We start from the raw sequence: 19,868 nt of genomic DNA, 5'->3' as shown, positions 1-19,868 counted from the left end.
GGTTTGGATTTTTTAGGTACACAGTGGCTGCAAAGGAAATCCATCTACCAGTGAAAGCTCATGGTTCTTTAAAAGCAGAGCTTTGGAGCTGTGCTCCGGCTCCGCTCCAGCTCCAGGCAAAAACCTGCAGCTCCACTGCTCTGGAGCTGCTCCGCGCTCCAGCTCCGGGCTCCGCTCCAAAGCCCCGTTTAAAAGTGCAATTAGTATAATATACTTTAAAAATTCCTTCCCCAGAAAGAAGTTCACAGAATGTCTTGGAGTACTCTAAATCTCTTTAGTTGCTTCCTAGCTAAATTCCCTTGCTTCTAAATTAAATGTTTCTAAGCAGTATCCTAGAGCAAAGCTTCCTGACTCATGTGGGAAAGTGCCGAACAAAAAATCTCTGTGAATCTGTGGTGGGGCATGAATGGTTGAAACTGTCACAGCAAAGTCTAAAGCTGGCTTGGGCTTCCTGGACAATCTGTCCATTCCCCTCTCTGACCTCAGCACAGTTGGAATGTGAACCTCAGAGACAAGCACTTGGGAATGGAGCTCCCTTTTTAACCACAGCTAAACAAACTATGACAAGCCTTAGCTGAGAGAGATACTGTATTATAGTTAAATAGAAATGTTCAAAATCTTGCCCCCGAGTGCTTTCCGTTCAAATGTGGAACTTGGTAGCAAATCCACAACTTACAATTAATTAACCTGGTAATTTAAATAGCAAATATTTTCCAGATGAATAAAGGAATTTCATGCCCATAATTCCACGTATCAAATAGTCTGCTGACTAACTCTACATTTTCTGGGAAGTACTATTGTTGTTGTTTAGATTCCAGTAGCATCTAGAATGTGCTAGGCATGCTTCCACCCATGAAGACACAACCCCTACCCTAAAGGGCTTATAATTTAAGAAGCCAAGAAACATATGAACGGGAGGGAGAGGGATAAAACATACAAGCAATTATATATATAGCCTTGAATGCCCCTTAATGTAGTCGGTATTAAGTAGCTACCTTCTTGTATGCATCACAGTAGAAATGGATCTTGAGAATGGATTAAAAGGGAGATAGTGTAGTTGCCATCTGAGAATGTGATATAACACAAAATCACAAGGGAAAGAAGAAAGAGTAATGGAGATCCGAGGGGAAGAAAGCAAGTAGTTGAGGGCTGGAATTCGTGGGAGGGAGAGAGAAATAGACCATGCTGTCAGGTTCTGTCCTAGTGTTTATGTGCCTCCCACAAAGGGGGATATCTGAGATTGATGTGTCTACTCTTGCAGCTTGGGGTACGAGGAGGAGACATACTTGCACTAGCAGTCATTGAGCTTGTGCACTAAAAATAGAATGTAACCACCAGAGTGCAAGTGGCAGGAGGGGCTAGCCATCCCAATTACATACCTGTCACAGACCCCTAGTATGTACTCGCGGTAACTAGCCCATCTTGCTGCTCTCACAGCCACGGCTACGTTCTATAGTTAGCATGCTAGTTTGATCAGAGCTAGCGCAAGTACGTCTCCTTGAGCTGGGAATCGCACTCCCAGCTCCAAGTGTAGATGAACCCAATGTTACATTAGACAACCAGTGATGGGTGGGATCTTTGTGCTATAGTGCAACACGGAATGATGATACACTGAAGAAGGATGAGGAGGAAGGGGAACAGCTGACAGAGAAAGAAGGCAGCTTCTGATAATTTTGCCTTCCAGCCCCTGGAATAGCAGTCCTACTGGAGAAAGGGAGGCATTATTTATTTAGCACCTATGGCAGTCAGCATGTTAAGAGCTTAATCTGCTTTCTGTTGCCCTGATCTGAGATTTCAGAAGCCCTACATGTAGAAGAAAGGTAGCTCAGCAGGATTGCAAGGCCAAATCCAGGACTAGCCCATGGCATGTAGGATAGTTGACAAGCTTGTAATTCTGCTTCTTATTCAGGAACACACTTCTTCATCAAAGAAAGCTGATGGGAGAAGCACGGTCATTAGCTAAAGCATACATAATGAAACCTGGGACAAAGAAACGTGGATCTACAGTGTCAAAATGGATTTAGGGTATGAATTCATGTATCCTATTAGAGGCTTTTAGCACACAGGACAGGCAGAGTCATTTAAGAAGGAAAGGCGCCCACATTTGAGTTTAAATTAAATACAGTAGGCTAGATGTTCAAATAGTGCAAACCAGCATAGCTTGATTGAAGTCACTGGAGCTATAACAATTTACAGAGCCTGAAAACCTGGTCCAAATTTATTTTGTAAGCATTGTAACAGAAGTAGAGCTGCTAAGTAATAACCTAAGAATATTGAGATGTAATACTGCTATAAATACTGTAGGAACTGATACCTAATAATCTAAGAATGTTGAGATGACAATTTTAGGAACATGGTATGTGATCTGTTCAGTGAGGGGAAGTTATTGTGTAATTGGGTTAAGGCTTTCCTGTATGAATGTACTGATCTAGCTTAAGTGGAGACTGGGGGAAAAATAAATAGGAAGACGACAATGGCCCAGATATGGACACATTTGCAAGGCAATGGGCAAAGCTATCTACTTCAAGGATTTTTAATCCTGTATCCAACAAAGTTGTAAGCCTTTTTCTGCCACGACTAGGAACGAATAGATCAAAGGGCTACAAATTGTTGGGGATTGGTCCTGCTTTGAGCAGGGGACTGGACTAGATGACCTCCGAGGTCCCTTCCAATCCTGATATTTTATGATTCTATGAAACAGTTAAAAGATGACTAGTCTCTGGGACACGGAGTGATCACAAAGACTAAGCAGCTTTTAAAAGGAGACAACCTGTGAAGCAGGGAGAAAGAAATGGTTTGTGAGTTAAGAGAACAAATTATGCAAACCCTAGAGGTCTCAGGGGGGCCTTTAGGAAGCTTAGAACCACCACCATCCCCATGTGAAAAATGGCAAATGCCTAATAGGCTAGACATACATGTAGTATGTTTTCTAGTTTTTAAGATCTGTTTTCTCTTAAATGCTTTGGTTCTAAATAGGTAATATTTTGCTTTAAGGAAGCTGCCTGGTCATTGTTTACTATTGTCACTGCTCCTGGAGGGAACAGAACTGCAAGGTCTGAGCCTAAGTCAGGCCTGCTGAATTAATCATGGTGCATCACTGGGGACTGCAGCTAAGGCCTGGCCTGAGAATGAAGGAATCACATGATTCCACCCCAAGAGAGAGGTGATGGCTAAAGGCTTGAGACCTGAGAGGAGGTGAGCGCACAGAGATCAGAAGGGGTCAGAGGTGCAGTTAGCCTTGTTACTGTGAAAAGTATGTCATATCTGGTATTATCCTACACGTTCTTTATAGGATTTTATTTATATAACAATGTTAGGCAAATCATTTACATGTAAATATTTTCATAAATGGCATATTTTGAGTGTTGTTAGAAAAATAAAATGTGTTTTAAAAATAATTTAAACTACAAAACTGTTTTTGTGCTTCTATGACTGGGTCTTCCTGGTATTTTATATCAGAAACTGTTTCTCAAGGCCCACTTCCAATTTTCAGCTGTTCAGTGTTTTTCTTCAGCGAGGAAAAAACAACATTCCATTAAACTGCTGTTTGTTCAATGGAAATGGCCACTTGCCCAAGCAGCAGGCAACTTGCAGAACTGATCAGCTATTATCTTGATGTCACTTCATTAAAGGGAAGAATGTATAGAGAATTTTAAGGAAATAAAAAAGCAGGTAGTGTGGCCAAGCAGGCATGGGAACTGTCATTTTATTTAGATGTGGTCATAGCTAAAAATGTAAATTGTTGCCAGAGAAGTAGCTCTTTGTTTGGCATTTACTCCTTGTAGGGCTCAAAACCTATATGGGTGTTTTTCCCCCCCTCACTTTACAAGGTTATATTAGAAAATAAAAAAATTAAAGAGCAAAGAACTTTCACATAGAGCTGCTTACAGCTTCTATAAATGCTTCTGATTAAAGTCATATGAGTTTTCGAAAGCAGGATGCAAAAGATTGGACAGCCATCCAGAAATATTGAAGCTCTACAAAGCATATTTTCAAAAATAATTAGGTACCAAATTTGTCCTGTCTTAAAATTGTAACAGTCTAACTGAATCATGGGTGCTGGAAGGACTGCAAAATGGGGAGGAAACACGGGGTCACAACGCCACTCAAATTTGTCCTGCCCACCCCACTATCATGACAACAGAGGAGGGGTGCTGCCGTTACTACACCCATCTTCAGTCAGGAGCCAAAAGGGGTTGGTGGAGCCCCTGAGCCCTTTCTGAGTTCAGGTTCTCAAAAGTGTGTGGTTGCAGGGTGGGGGGGGGGGGCTGGTTCCCCCTTGTTTAAAGGGGGAGGGTGGAATGACCATTTGCTCCCCCCAGCACCTGTGGACTGAATATATTTTACACACTTTAAAAAAGAAAATCTTTGTTTCAATTGCCAATAAATCAAAATGGAAAAGCAGTATCTACTACAGATAAATGCATACTGAACTACCAAAGAGGCACTTTACACAGGACTCTTTTCACAAATGCCAGTACTTTTCAAAGTTCAACATTCTCATTAGCTGTCTGTGCAGAAAAGAAGATTTAAATCTTACCTTCACGTAATGGATAAGACGCTCTTTTATATTGACTTTATAGGTCTCTATACCCAGTTCCTTGGACAATCGGAGGATTCGGTTTTGTGTAGGTCCTATATATGCTCCACCTACATCTACATAATTAACTTGCTTGTTCTGTCAAAAGAAAAATTGCAAGAATCAGAAAGGCTAGAGGATGGCCTGCAGCAGAAAGCTCTAGGAACTGGAAGGTGGTCTTAGATATTGCAGAATCTCTACAATGACCTCTGTCCTACACCCATTGTGGTCAATGACAAAACTCTCATTGACTCAAGCAGGTATAGGGTTGAGTCCTTTAACTACAGAATTCAAGAAGCTCTATTGTCTCACTGTTCATTTCCTGATAGAGCAAAGAAAGTTAATGCTGGATTCTCCACTGAGGTCTAAGTTATGTAGTTATTTACACTTGTGCAAAACTGGTGCAAAGTGAGTGTCAAACACTGCTAGATGCATCCGATGAAGTGAGCTATAGCTCATGAAAGCTTATGCTCAAATAAATTTGTGCCACAAGTACTCCTTTTCTTTTTGTGGATACAGACTAACACGGCTGCTACTTTGAAAACTGCTAGATTAGAATTCTCCACGCCTTAAAGCAGTCATGCCCAAATGTCAATGAGTAGATGAGGTGCAAAGCAGTGGAGAACCAAGCACACAGTTCTGATAAGGAGGGTTATGAGAGACATGGAGGACTATTACACATGGTAATGCTATCATGACAGTTTGATAATTATTTTCAGTATTTCAATATAGTTTCCCCTATTATCTTTTTAATCATTTGAGGTCCTTAGCATACAAGATGCAATGTTAAAATCTAAATAAATGGCCGTTAAAAAAAAAAAAAAAATCTATCCCTACCTTTTCAGAATCCATATTGTACTGTGTTTCTGTACTGAAAGAGAGGCCCCCCCACAATCCTTGCAGAAGGTTTCCTCTATTAATATTTACAAACTGAAAATAGATCTGGTAGCAAAGCTTGCCATTTCTGTCTAGGTACTTACATGGCCCCTAGCTCTGCTGTGTCTGAGCACCTGTATTTGAAAACAATAATCCTGTGTCTGAGCACCTCTTGTCTGAGCAAGAGTATTTGAAAACAATAATCCCTTCTCCAGCACCAGGGGACTGGGATGTAACACAATGTGAACATGTAACACTGCTGCATTAGTGCCTGGCAGTGAAGGAGCTCCATGCAGAACTTTGAACAGCATCAGATACACTTGGGAAGAAAGCAAAACACAAGACACACATACTATTGTTAGCAGGCTGATTTCCCAAGACAATAATTCTGTTCCATTTTGTTTATAGCATGAGTTTTAAATCAAGTATTTTTAATGTCATAGAAGGATGTTGTTTATGTGCTGGGATCTGAAGTACAATGGTTGCTATTGAATATTAATATTTATCCCCAGTTACCACTCAGTGGTGTCTGACATAATTAAGCATCTCTCTATATTTAGATTCAGAAATAGCTGCAATATTTGTACATCACAGTGTGGTATCTCAGGTAAATGCTTATTTTGTTAATGACAACCAATGTAGTTGGGAAACAAAGTAAGTGAGCTGTAGCTCACGAAAGCTTATGCTCAAATAAATTTGCTAGCCTCTAAGGTGCCACAAGTACTGCTTTTCTTTTTGCTGAGACAGACTAACACGGCTGCTACTCTGAAAAAAGTACAGTATGTTTTTGTAATAGTTTTGTTACAGACAGCCTTATAGGGAAATGGCATTAAAAGAAACCTCTGAGCTGTAATGACAGAGCCTTATGTCATATTAATATTCAAGAGCCTTGATTGCTTCTTATCACAGATCTGTGAAAGTTTTCAGTCTTCTACTGGATTGTACCCATGTAGAAAGAGTGGCCATTTGCCCTAAAACACCACCTTTGGTCCTTCCAAACATACATCTTTCTACAATATGATCCTGCTGTATACGGCATCTATAGCAACCCTGTATTTTCTGACATCATAACTAGCTATTATCATATTGGTCTGGCAACTTCCTTCCACCGGCACACGTATATAAAGTAATAATGATTTGGACTCTCCTCTGCAATGGACAGAAGTCTAACTTGTATCTGAAGGAGGAAGGGAATAGTTTCAAATTCAGTGTCTGATATACATTAAGAGCACTGGCAACCACTGTACATGCCACGTAATCCAAATGAGATGTAGTTTTTAATAAGCAACCTTTACATTTATACCCATTTTAAATATCCACATCATTCAGAACCTCTTACCATCCTTAGCCCTATGCGCCCACAAAATCAAGTGTTACTGCTGTCAAAAAGCACTTACCTTAACCGTGAAAGTCCTTCCTCCAACTCTGTCACGGGCCTCTAAAACCACAACACTAAGCCCAGATTCAGCCAGCAGCTTGGCTGCTGACATACCTACAGGAAAAAGAGAAATCATCATTTTAAAGTATAAGACCTATTCAGAGCAAGAAGAGCTTTTTAAAAACAACAAAACTGTGTGGTCAGAACTTTCCATGCTGTCTCCAGAAGACGTGAAAAGCTTTAGCACCCTATTAAATGTGAAATGCAATTTCACTACAGAACCATCTGGTTAACATTAACTTTGAGTTCTCTGTGTAAAAAACACTGGGACAGATAAAATCCCAAAGACTCAAGCTTCATTGTCCAAGGTTTTAAAAACGTATTAAGATTTTAGACAACAAAATATCTGCTATTCAGTGCAGGGACTGTTTCTTTCTATGTGTTTGTACAATGCCTGAAGAGATAGGCCCCCCGTGTTGATTGTAGCCACTAGGTGCTACAAATAATATATGATAATGATATATAGAATGACATCTCCGGAAAGCAGCCTTTCCTAGTTCTTCTCTCTCCCATCAACTCTCTGTCTCACTCCCTGCCACTACCCCCGTCCACAGTCAGAAGTACAGTACATTTGATATAGGGATTTATTTTAATGCAGCAGGGTTTGGCCCTGGCAATCAAATTGGCTGAATGGGGATGCTTTGCAAGATAAATGATTTTCTCTTCCAGATGATCTAATTATGAGAACATATGATGGAGATCAGAGACACAGAAAAACCAATAGGATAGCAATCCTCTTTATTTTTATGAATGTGAACCAAGATTGTAAAAAACAATCACAAGTTTGTCATTAACCCATTGTTCCTTAGGCCAATTTGGCACAGAGCAGCTTCTTTGTTTTGAAGTATCGGAAAGATAGTCTTAGCTTTCCAATAAGATACCCTGCAGTAAGGAACAGTAATTTAATATTCATGCTGATCATACTCCTTAGAGAAGTGATTTAAAAACCACTGCTTTTACACACACACACACACACACACACACACACCCACACACACCTCAAAAGGCCAGATCATATATCATTCTATGGACAGTGTAACTGTGTGTTTGCATTTGTTCTGAAGACAAAATGGAGTAATCCCTATAGCCCTTGTCCAGATGATACTTTATTACATAGGTAGGAAAAACATTCATAAGAAAAAAAAATCATTCTCAGAAACCGAGAAAGTTAAAATGCCCTGTTGTTGCACAAATGAAATATGTGATTATGTGCAGCTGTGCTGGTAGAAGTTTGAAATACTGTACTGAAAAAAATAATTGCTAGTGAGAAGCTTGCAAAAGTGTCTAACTTGGGTGTCTCCAGTTTTTCCCTTTACATTCTACTTTCACCACATAGTTTCTCATTACTGCTTATAATTTGGTGCATTTGAGAAAATGATGAGAAATGCTAGCCCATTAAACAGGACACATTTGAGCAACAACAACAACATTTATTGTATCAGGAAAGTGGTGATATCTGAGTTAAGGAGGAGAAAGAATATTCCCTTCTGGTGCTTCCATTGTATTGTCTCTAAATGTCAGCTGTGCTGTGAGGTTCATTGACCCATGAGGTTCCTTTCTCCCCCTGTCAGTGTCAGAATTATGCAGGTTTAGCTCAGTATAAAGGGAAAGAAAAAGGGGAAACCCTACATAGGTGACAGCTGAATAAAAGGTATCATAGAGCTAAACTATACCTTTAATGCATAGCTCTGCAATAGGGGCAGCATAGAGACACTGCCTCAAGGGAGCACTAAGAGGGGGATCTCAGAGATACAGATGTCTCCTTGAGCAGCTTGGAGTATGCCTACTGCTAACACCCCTTAACCTGGCACAGCACGCTCTGCACTAGTTCTACTCTATCAGCAGGGGGAGGGAGGGAGGGAGAAGACCTTTGGGGTGCTGTGCTTGGCCCTGTATGTAAATTGTGTATAATCTAGCCCATAATGACATTCCAACAAGACAGGGTAAAGAACAGGGAAATGGGGCACAGTGTTTCAGTCTGATTCTCCAAGCCTTAATCACGCTGGGTAGCACCTTCCTTGCACACAAACAGCCTCGTAGACTTCAGTGGAAGCACTCCCGTGACTAAGGTACTAGGCTTCCTTCCTTTTGCGCCCTGTAGTAGCTGGTGGCCAGCACCGTGGGCAACACATGCTGTACCTTTTCCAGGAGGCTAGTAGTTACTGCATCAGTGTGTTCTCCCACCACCCTTGCAGGGATTCTCTCTGCTTCTCTCTGCCACAAACAGAATGCCTCCAGCAGCTGGTGCTGGAGCAGTGCACCACTGCATTCTCTACCCCCACTAAACATAGCTGAGACTATAAAAGCCACAACAGAGACAATAATTTGGACCATGTTTTCCTGTATACCTCTTTTTGGGGGGTGCCAAGTTTAGAAATTAGCGGTGCATTAGCTGGTCTGGTGAGCCTGCCAAGAACGTGCCTTGTTTATTCTCAAGCTGTAGAAGTCCACTTGTTATTAAATCAGGATAAACAAGGCAAGACAATTTGTACAGCCTCCACAGGGGTTTCCATGACAACCTGAAATCAAGTTCCATCCATTTGAAGACACTACAAGAAAACTGTATTCCAGTTAATTTTTGTCATGCTACTGGAGACCCTAAATGATTCCTGTCACTGCCTTCATTTCAGAAGAAATAGCAATAATATCAACCAAAGCAGTCATCAGACGTAAAACACAAGATGTACAGTGTGCACTAAACAGTAAAATTAGATAAGAGGAAGATAAATTAATGTCAGCCTGCAGAACACAAGCCAAGTCTAACTGGTGAAAAATACAGCTGCTGAGAAAGTATACAGCTGTCAAGTAACACCGTATTTGGCTTGCAGATAGAAGTCCAGAAAAAGCTATTTGCAAGCACAATAAAATTAACCAGGCCTTTTAGCTCACAGGGTAGGAAGAATGATCCAGTAGATAGGGTATAAGACTCAGACTCAAGAGATCTGAGTTCAATCCTGGCTTAGCCACAGACTCCCTGTGTGAGTTTGGGCAAGTTGCTTAGTTTAGTGCACTTTGTGCTTCCACTCTTTGTCTGTAAAATGGAGGTAATATTTTCCTACCTCACAGGATTGTTGTGATGATAAAATTCATTAATGACTGCAAAGTGCTCAGATGCTATTCTGATGAGGTCCACGTAAGTGGACTATTCAGTGTAGCTCTCTAAGGAAGTATTCATTTTATGTGAAATTTGTATTAGACTGCCAAAATCAGTATATATTGTGGACATTCCTTTAATACCTGACCTTCAGAGTTGCTGGTGCATCAAAGAGTCTAGAGTTATGCCATAACCAGAAGGAATAATTATTATTTTACTTACAGATAGCACTTTCCATCCCGAGAGATCCAAAGCACATCCCAAATGATATACATAGAAGATCACGAGAATGCAGCCACAGCGAGACCAGAAAGCAGCACCCTGGTGGACTATTAGCACACAGCACACTGCAAAAGTTTGAGGAACAGTGCGGTGCAGAGGTAACTATATTTCTATCTCTGATATCACAGTACCAGGCAAAGAATATGTCTGAAACCACACTATCAGATCCAGAATTACTGGATGAAATCCTGACCCTATTGAAATCAATAGGAGTTTTACCATTGACATGAGTGGGGCCAGAATTTCATCCAGTGTTTTCAAAGTTACTTACATCAGGAACAACCATAAGCCTGGAGACCAGCTATTTGATGTTAAAGACCTTTAACCTGAAAGAGCAGGCGTTGCAAGTGCCTAGCCTCATGCAATAGGCAGCCAAACTTACTGGCCTTTCAAGACACATATGACAATCTTCAGAAGTTCAAGAGCCCCACTCCTGCTGAAGCCCCAAGCCCCAGCAGGTGCGCCCTGCACGGCTGAAGCCCCAAGACCCCCTCCCTGCTGGAAAGAAGCCCCTATCCCACCACCTCACTGCAAGGTAGAGGTCCTGAGCTCTCCCCCACCCCAAGTCTGGTAGGTCAAGAAGAGGGGGCTGCGTGGGAGGCTTGCAAGCTGCACTTTAATGGTGAAAGAGCCGCATGTGGCTTGCGAGCCAGTTTGGCCACCCCTGTAGTAGGCTGAGAAGCAAAGTCTTGTCTCAGTCATGAATCTCTTTCTTTCCAATGGCAGCGCAATGGCCTATTGCTGTACATCCCTGTGTCAGACTATTCGCAGCCTAGCTTCTCTGCAACCTCTATGACTGTGAGATTACATCTTGGGAAATCTTTTTAAAAACATTACGGCAACGCAAGAAGTTAAACTACTGTATTGGGGGGGAGGGGCATATGGTTATGGATGTAAATTTTCAAATAATACTCATGATTTTAGGTGCCAGGCTTGAGGAACTTTAAACAAGAGTGGTTTTCAGAAAATGCTGAGCATCCAACCCTCGCAAATCAGGTCCCTTTAAGGCTTCCCAAGCTGGGAACCTAAAAATTAAGACACCCAAAATAAATTTTTTCTACTGCATGCATCCGATGAAGTGAGCTGTAGCTCACAAAAGCTTATGCTCAAATAAATTTGCTAGTCTCTAAGGTGCCACAAGTCCTCCTCGTTCTTTTTGCGGATACAGACTAACACGGCTGCTACTCTGAAACCAAAATCAATAGTCACTTTTCAAAATTAAGGCTATCTTTTTGTTTTTTAAATACACAGAGATAAATATCTTTCACCTGTCAACCTCTTTGTCTGTTCATTTGTTTACTATAGGCAACAAAGAGACCAGCTTAAAAAAAAACACTGTAGGCTATTATTTCTTAAAGTATTATGGCAATTCACATATTCTACATAAAATTAGCTACTAACCCATTGTAGCAGTAGTTTGGCTGAGTCTGAATGAGTAATAAAAGGAAAAAAAACTCTTTAGGGGGTTGTCTGCAATTTTTCCTGACCTTAAGGTGTGAATATTTTTCTTTTTTTATTCTCCTAAGATTTATCAGTTAGCAGTAAAGTAAGGCAATTATCAATAAATCTTTATTACATTAAAGTTCTACTATAACAACATGCTAGTGCTGTGATTACTTTTACTGCTTCAATGATGGCAAATCTAATTATTTCCACACACAATTGAGAAATTAAATCTGGCAATGGTCACCTTAAACTCAGCTCTCATTAGTCAAACAGAAATCTTTGCCAAGCAAATGTGGATGTGCCAATCTGAGCTGCAACACATTTCCACCATATCCTGAGGGAGAAACTCTCTCCTCTCTTCCCACTCCCATTTCCCTTTTAATGGAGATTGGTTGGGTACCACAAATACACGTTTAAGTGAGTTGTGCCTGATTTTCTTCTCCGTTACACTGGTGTAATTTGAGAGTTACTTCACCGACATCAGCGTGGTTACACCTGGTATAAAAGATTGCAAATGAGAGGAGAATCAGGCCCATTTTTCTTTTCAGACTGTAAAAGGATCCATCTGAGATCACTGAAGAAAAACAACAAACAAGAATGAAATGAATAAATACATTCATTTCAACCACTACCTTTTTTCACAAGACAGCAAAGCCATTTAGGAGCTGAAAAAAATGCTAACTACCATAACTAGGCTAAGTTCATTTCCTCTTTGCAATCTCCCTTCACCCAGAATGCTACTAGCTTTCTATTTGTCTGAAACTTTACTTGTTCTTCCTTATATCCACTGACAGTTTAGGCAATATTAAGGATGAGGGTTCATTTAGTTTGTGATTTTAAGATCACTGGTTTCTATGTTTGTCAGTGTTAGTTTTCTTGATCAACTCATTTCTCTCAATCAAAAAACCCACCCTCTAATTGATTCATGGCATAGTTTTCAGAACAATGCAAAATAAGTGATCTCCATTTCAGGATACACTTTAACTGGAAAAAAGAAAAGGAGTAATTGTGGCACCTTAGAGACTAACAAAGGTGCCACAAGTCCTCCTTTTCTTTTTGCGAATACAGACTAACACGGCTGCTACACTTTAACTGGAGGCACTCTACTCCAATACGATTCAATAGCACTACTGTCTGAACCATTTAAATAGATGAAGACCCTACTTTGAGTTGGGCAAAGACAGTTTCCCTATGAGCATCATTAGAAAAATCTCAATGGGCAAAGGAAAATGAAAATTCTATTCCTACGATGCCTTCTTTCTCACATGCTCATCCACTGTCATTTAAAGTCCAAATCTCCCTACACTAAATACAGTATGTTCCCCTCAGTTTATTCATTTCTGTTTGTTTTTGTGCTAATACGAAAGTTAGTATGGAGACATGGAGTTGAAATAAAAGTGTTATTAGCTAAAAAAAAATATTGAATCTCTACAACGTGGCTTGTGGGATCTTCCGGGTATTTTGTGGATTTTCTACAGAAAACCTTGCTAAATGTCTTTCTGAACACACACAGTCAATCCTGCGTATTAAATGATACCCTTCAGATGAGTATTTATCAAAAAAACTACTATTGCAACATTATGGTTGAGATCTTAGTTGCACAAAAATCATGTAAGTCAGAATCCAAGCACTCAAAATAATGTGCCCTTGACTGTATGGATTATTCTATGGTATTTGGGGAATATTTCATAAACACTGGATACTTAATATACTGGCTGGGATAAACAGTACACAGAGGATTCCTCAGATATATAGTTAACAGGAATATATCTTCCTATGTGGGAATTCAAATAACTTTCAGCTAACACAAAGATACAGTCCAAAATCCAGAACTCAGGGACATGATACAGGTTTGTGAAACTCTGTTAGGGACTTTGAGTCTATTAATCAATAAATCCAACTCATCCATATGCATAAATTTCATCAGTCATATGACAGATCTAATGGGTGCAATAATCTTCATTTAATAAGTAATCCAAGATATTTCAAGTTACGAATGCAGGTTATATGTATTCTCTCTTTTATGTCATTGTTTTAGAACAGTGGTTTTCAACCTTTCCAAACTAATGTACCCCTTTCAGGAGGCTGATTTGTCTTGAGTACCCCCAAGTTTCACCTTACTTAAAAAGTACTTGCTTACAAAAATCAGACATAAAAATACAAAAGTGTCACAGCACATTATTACTGACAAATTGCTTACTCTCTCATTTTTACCATATAATTATAAAATAAATTGATTTGAACATAAATATTGGTACTTATATTTCAATATGGTACTTGAACATGTTTTTCACTTGTGAGCCTTGTCTGAAGCCCAAGCCCCAGATGGTGGGGCTGAAGCGTGTAATTTAGCTTCATGAGGCCATCTTTGGTGTGCGGCCCCAAGCAATTGTCCTGCTTGCCACTCCCTAATGCTAGCCCTGCACTTGCGAACCCCCCAACCTATCCCATGATTGTTGTAAAACCCTGATCTAGATGAGTTGAGTACCCCCTGGAAGACCTCTGCGTATCCCTAGTTGAGAAACACTGTTCTAGAACACCGTGTGTTAGAGAATGCAATTGAATGAAAACTGCTATATGAAGAACATTTGGGGACATTTCTTTGTCTCTTGTACAAACAACCATATCAATGACATTTGCACCAAGGAGTGTATTTATCCTAACTGAGAAGCACGCCACATGTTACAAAATGCTATAACCAATATGCACCCATTAAATACTATTACTGGGCTTTGTGTAATTTGTGACTACAGCAGTTCTGAATGAGACATGAAAAATGGGAGGCAAATATTATGAGCACTTCTGCCCATACTGAATAGGTGCAATATGTTGGGTATATCCATTTGATTCTGCAGTTTCTGCACAATGTTTTTATTTTTCCCATAATGATAATCAGATTGCTAACTGAACACCATCAGAACTAAGTTAGGGTGATCATCACCTCTGAAATATGGTCACTTCTTTGGGTGTCTAAATACAGATTTAGGTGCCTAACTTTAGGTACCCACATTTAAAAATGTTCACCAATGACTATCAGGATCTATATTATGTTTAGGAAAGAATTACCTAGGAGCATGAGCTGAACTGGATAGCTATAGCAAAGCACATGGTAGATGAAAAAAACCCCCACAGAAGTAGCATGCATCTGGTAATATGAGTTAAATATTATGGGCCAAATTCTGTGTAAATCTAGGAGTAACCCCAAAGAAGCCAGTGAAGTTAATACACATTTGAACAGGTGTCACCAAGAGCATTTCCAAACATCTTTATAAATGGAAAAATCAGAACCACCACGTACAAGTTGAGACCCATTTCCTATAGGAAACTAGTGCTTAGAACTATATCAACTTTATAAAGAATGTCATACCTTCAACTGTACATTATAAGGTTTTCAATTCCATGAAAGGATTCTGGAGATGAGCTAAACTTTGAGAATGATACTTGAATGGCCCATGTTACGAGAACAACAATCAGGCATTGCATAGGTCAGCCCTTGTTTTTTTTTGCAATCTTTAGTATATTTGTTTAAGAAATATGCAAACACTTTTTTCCTATTGGAGGACACTGTATGTAATTTCATATAACAACAATTGAATATTTCTGTGTGTGTGGATTAATACACCATATTTGGGGTACTTGAAAGAAGCTGGATTATTTTACTACAAACAAAGATTTAATTTTCATGAACGTTTCTCAATTCTGGTTGAAATTGTTACTGTATTTGTACTAATACTGCTGTCACCCCTTCACATAATATCTGAAAACTCAAGTACTTTATTAGGCATATTAGCCAGGCTTAAAGGATTTATGCAAAGCAAACCCAAACATTCTAAAACAGTGTTTAATTCTGATCTCTGGCATTCCTGTGCAACTCTCACTAAAGTAAATGGGAGTCATTCACAGGTACATGGAGCAAGAATTTTCTTTATCGTATAAAAAAGTGTGTGTTCAAAATATTGTAGCAGGTGAAATGTGAAAAGCCCAGAATTTCTGAGGGACCCAGGCTTCTAGCAAGGACATCTTTTCTCAAAGAAAAAAACCCCGTTTTAACTGTCATACTGTAATTTGGAAAGATCAATGTTAATCAAGAAAATATAAACTACACCTGTGCTGCAACCATTTAAAAATAGTGTTTGTGTCACAGTTGAATGACAGATTGAATTGAACCTATCCTAAACCTTGGCCTACACATGTGAAAACAATAACACTAAACAAGAGCCATCTAGTTCACACACACACCGTTTTCTTACTGGCAAGACAGCAGTAACAAAGTGCAAGAGCGAGATATGCATTAAGAAACATCTGAAATGACAATAAGGGCAACTTCTACTTCTCTTGTAACTTCTCAGAAGTGAAAGACAAACTCTCCCCATGCCTACGATTCTAGTCTGTTTCAAAAACAAGAAAACCAAGCCAAATCTTTTATCTCCTGGCCCCATTCAGTTTCATTGTACAGTGGGGTTTACACGCCATTTCATTACATCGTACCTAACTAGGGTGCTACATTATTTACTAATATTGACACTGCTGTAACTTTACAATTCTATGAAAAGGATTCCCCACTTAAAATCAACCGATGGTTGTGGTCAGCCTGTTGGGACATTTGATAACTGACTCACTGCGTTGCTGCACTGAAAATGACCTCTTTCCTCAAACCAGTAACAAAGATTTCCACATGCACTGTAAAAAGAAAAGGAGAACTCGTGGCACCTTAGAGACTAACAAATTTATTTGAGCATAAGCTTTCGTGAGCTACAGCTCACTTCATCGGATGCATGCAGTGGAAAATACAGTGGGGAGATTTATATACACAGAGAACATGAAACAATGGGTGTTACCATACACACTATAAGGAGAGTGATCAGGTTAGGTGAGCTATTACCAGCAGGAGAGCGGGGGTGGGTGCGTGGGGGGAACCTTTTGTAGTGATAATCAAGGTGGGCCATCTCCAGCCCTTGACAAGAACATCTGAGGAACGCGTGGGGGGGGGGGGGCGCGTGGGGGGGAATAAACATGGGGAAATAGTTTTACTTTGTGTAATGACCCATCCACTCCCAGTCTTTATTCAAGCCTAAGTTAATTGTATCCAGTTTGCAAATTAATTCCAATTCAGCAGTCTCTCGTTGGAGTCTGTTTTTGAAGTTTTTTTGTTGAAGAATTGCCACTTTTCAGTCTGTAATCAAGTGACCAAAGAGACTGAAGTTTTCGACTAGTTTTTGAATGTTATAATTCTTGACGTCTGATTTGTGTCCATTTATTCTTTTATGTAGAGACTGTCCAGTTTGGCCAATGTACATGGCAGAGGGGCATTGCTGGCACATGATGGCATATATCACATTGGTAGATGTGCTGGTGAACGAGCCTCTGATAGTGTGGCTGATGTGATTAGGCCCTATGATGGTGTCCCCTGAATAGATATGTGGGCACAGTTGGCAACGGGCTTTGTTGCAAGGATAGGTATCAAGTGTTCTTACAACTACAATACCCACCTGCTGAAGTGAAGAAAGAGATTGACAGAGCCAGAAGAGGACCCAGAAGTCACCTACTACAGGATAGGCCCAACAAAGAAAATAACAGAACGCCACTAGCCATCACCTTCAGCCCCCAACTAAAACCTCTCCAACGCATCATCAAGGATCTACAACCTATCCTGAAGGACGACCCATCACTCTCACAAATCTTGGGAGACAGGCCAGTCCTTGCCTACAGATAGCCCCCCAACCTGAAGCAAACACTCACCAGCAACCACACACCACACAACAAAAACACTAACCCAGGAACCTATCCTTGCAACAAAGCCCGTTGCCAACTGGGTCCACATATCTATTCAGGGGACACCATCATAGGGCCTAATCACATCAGCCACACTATCAGAGGCTCGTTCACCTGCACATCTACCAATGTGATATATGCCATCATGTGCCAGCAATGCCCCTCTGCCATGTACACTGGCCAAACTGGACAGTCTCTACGTAAAAGAATAAATGGACACAAATCAGACGTCAAGAATTATAACATTCAAAAAACAGTCGGAGAATACTTCAATCTCTCTGGTCACTCGATTACAGACCTAAAAGTGGCAATTCTTCAACAAAGAAGCTTCAAAAACAGACTCCAACGAGAGACTGCTGAATTGGAATTAATTTGCAAACTGGATACAATTAATTTAGGCTTGAATAAAGACTGGGAGTGAATGGGTCATTACACAAAGTAAAACTATTTCCCTATGTTTATTTCCGCCCCCCCTCAGACATTCTTGTTAACTGCTGGAAATGGCCCACCTTGATTATCACTACAAAAAGGTTCCCCCGCCCCCGCTCTCCTGCTGGTAACAGCTCACCTTACCTGATCACTCTTGTTACAGTGTGTATGGTAACACCCATTGTTTCATGTTCCCTGTGTATATAAATCTCCCCACTGTATTTTCCACTGCATGCATCCGATGAAGTGAGCTGTAGCTCACGAAAGTTTATGCTCAAATAAATTGGTTAGTCTCTAAGGTGCCACTAGTACTCCTTTTCTTTTTGCAAATACAGACTAACACGGCTGTTACTCTGAAACCTGTCACATGCACTGGGGCAATCTTCCAAACAGCAGCGTGATAGTGCCAAGGGAGACTGTTCCGCTTCTGACGAAAGGGGACAACAGGGTTATTGCTGCTGAGAGGGGAATGGTTGAGACCCTAAAAAAGGAAATATGAGCCCAAAATGAGAAGTGGAGAGAAAATGTATAAAGCATCCTGCTCAGACAATCTATTATCGGAGATACTTACTCAAAATAGGTCACAAGAGTGCTTTACCCTACACTCCTTATAAGATCAGTTAAGTAAAGGGAAGCCTAACCTGGGCTGATTATTGCAACGGACACCTATGCAACACATCAGTATCAACAGAGTTCAGTCGGGAAAACATAACTCCTGACATTGCAACAGTTATAGCTGTTGCAGCATGATAGAGGCAGTTACAGTTTCCTTGCCACCCGACTCACCGGACTGCGATGGGGCAAGGCTTTCACCCATTGCCTTGGGGGGCATCACATTTCAGCTTGCATACAAAACTCAGGACCACCCGTAGTGCAGCTGCACCTTTTGCTTCTCCGCTGTGCCAGGTCTGTATCAGGGTCAAGGGGCCTGTGACGATTTTGCCTCGGGGCTGCACTTTCGCGGGGGCTAAACAGGGGCACCCATCAGGCACACAACCCGTTGCCATCCCCAGGGCGTGGAACTCAGAGGCGGCGGGGGCTGAGAATGGGGGGCGGGGGTAAATTACAGCCCCCTCCTCTGTAAAGGATGAGTTACAAAGGCAGCGAGCCCCCAGCCGTGACACGCCAGGGGCCGCACTGACCTGAGATGCCGCCCCCAACAACGATCACGTCGCATTTCTCGCTCATGGCTCTGCCTCGGCTCCCGGAGCAGCTGCCGCTCGCGCCTCCCTCGCTGCCGGCCGGAGTCTGACAGCGGCGCCCCCGCGCTCCCGGCCCCGCCCGCCGCCCCGCCAATCAGGGCCCCCGCCGGGGAGCGGCCCGCCGGGGAGTTCCGCCCGCTGGAGGCGGGGAGCCGGCCGCGGGGGTGCGGGGAGGGAGCGCACCGCGCCGCGTGTCAATCAGGTCCTGGGAAAAGCGGGGCGAGCTCCCCGCGCCCTCCGAAGCGCCCCCTCCCGGACTGTCGTGGGCAGGGAAGACACCGGCGGCCGGTCTCGCGTCCTCTTCTTCCCTGCGGGGCGCGGCTCGGGTCTCCTGGGGATGAAAAGTTCCTTCTTGCACGGGCCAGGGGAGCGCGCGCCCAGGACAGCGCCCTCAGAGCAGCAGTGCCTGTGAACGCCTCAGCCCCTCAGGCAGGGCTGGATTACTGGGGAGGCAGACCAAGCACCTGCTTAGGGCACCAGCAAAGCAGCAGGCACCAAAAAAAAAAAAAAAGAGATTTTTTTTTTTAAATTTGATATTTGATATTTCCAAAAAAGCACCAAAGTAGTCATCATGGGAAAAATCAGAACTTTGTTAGACTTCCTTACAGTCCACTACACACTCTTCCCCCCTTTTTCTGTTCTCTTTTTATTACTTATCCCCACCTAAACCAGGAGGGGCATCCTACTAAGGTAGATCGGAATAATGCGAGGAAATCAGATCCTGTCATGTATTGCAATAAATTTATGTTT

The 19,868-nt window shown here is 41.5% G+C and overlaps 1 protein-coding gene across 2 annotated transcripts in view; it reads right to left on the bottom strand.

The window, feature by feature from the left end:
• Window positions 1-19,217, bottom strand: part of LOC102935766 (amine oxidase [flavin-containing] A) — a 42,293-nt gene extending 23,076 nt beyond the window's left edge. The window contains exons 1-3 of one of the 2 annotated variants that reach the window (XM_037902756.2): window positions 19,059-19,217; window positions 6,853-6,947; window positions 4,541-4,678 (exon numbers count right to left, since the gene is read on the bottom strand). In XM_037902756.2, coding sequence (XP_037758684.1) covers window positions 4,541-4,678; window positions 6,853-6,947; window positions 19,059-19,104 — 279 coding nt within the window. In that variant the 5' untranslated portion in view covers window positions 19,105-19,217. Of the gene's footprint in view, window positions 1-4,540; window positions 4,679-6,852; window positions 6,948-18,702 lie in introns of both variants that reach the window. The other variant, XM_007064443.4, reaches the window with a different exon arrangement.
• Between the last annotated feature and the right edge of the window lie 651 nt (window positions 19,218-19,868).

The sequence above is a fragment of the Chelonia mydas genome, chromosome 1 (genome assembly GCF_015237465.2).
Source record: "Chelonia mydas isolate rCheMyd1 chromosome 1, rCheMyd1.pri.v2, whole genome shotgun sequence".
NCBI classification, from domain to species: domain Eukaryota; kingdom Metazoa; phylum Chordata; order Testudines; family Cheloniidae; genus Chelonia; species Chelonia mydas.
Note: the sequence above shows the minus strand (reverse complement) of the source record. Positions and strands in the feature narration are given on the sequence as shown.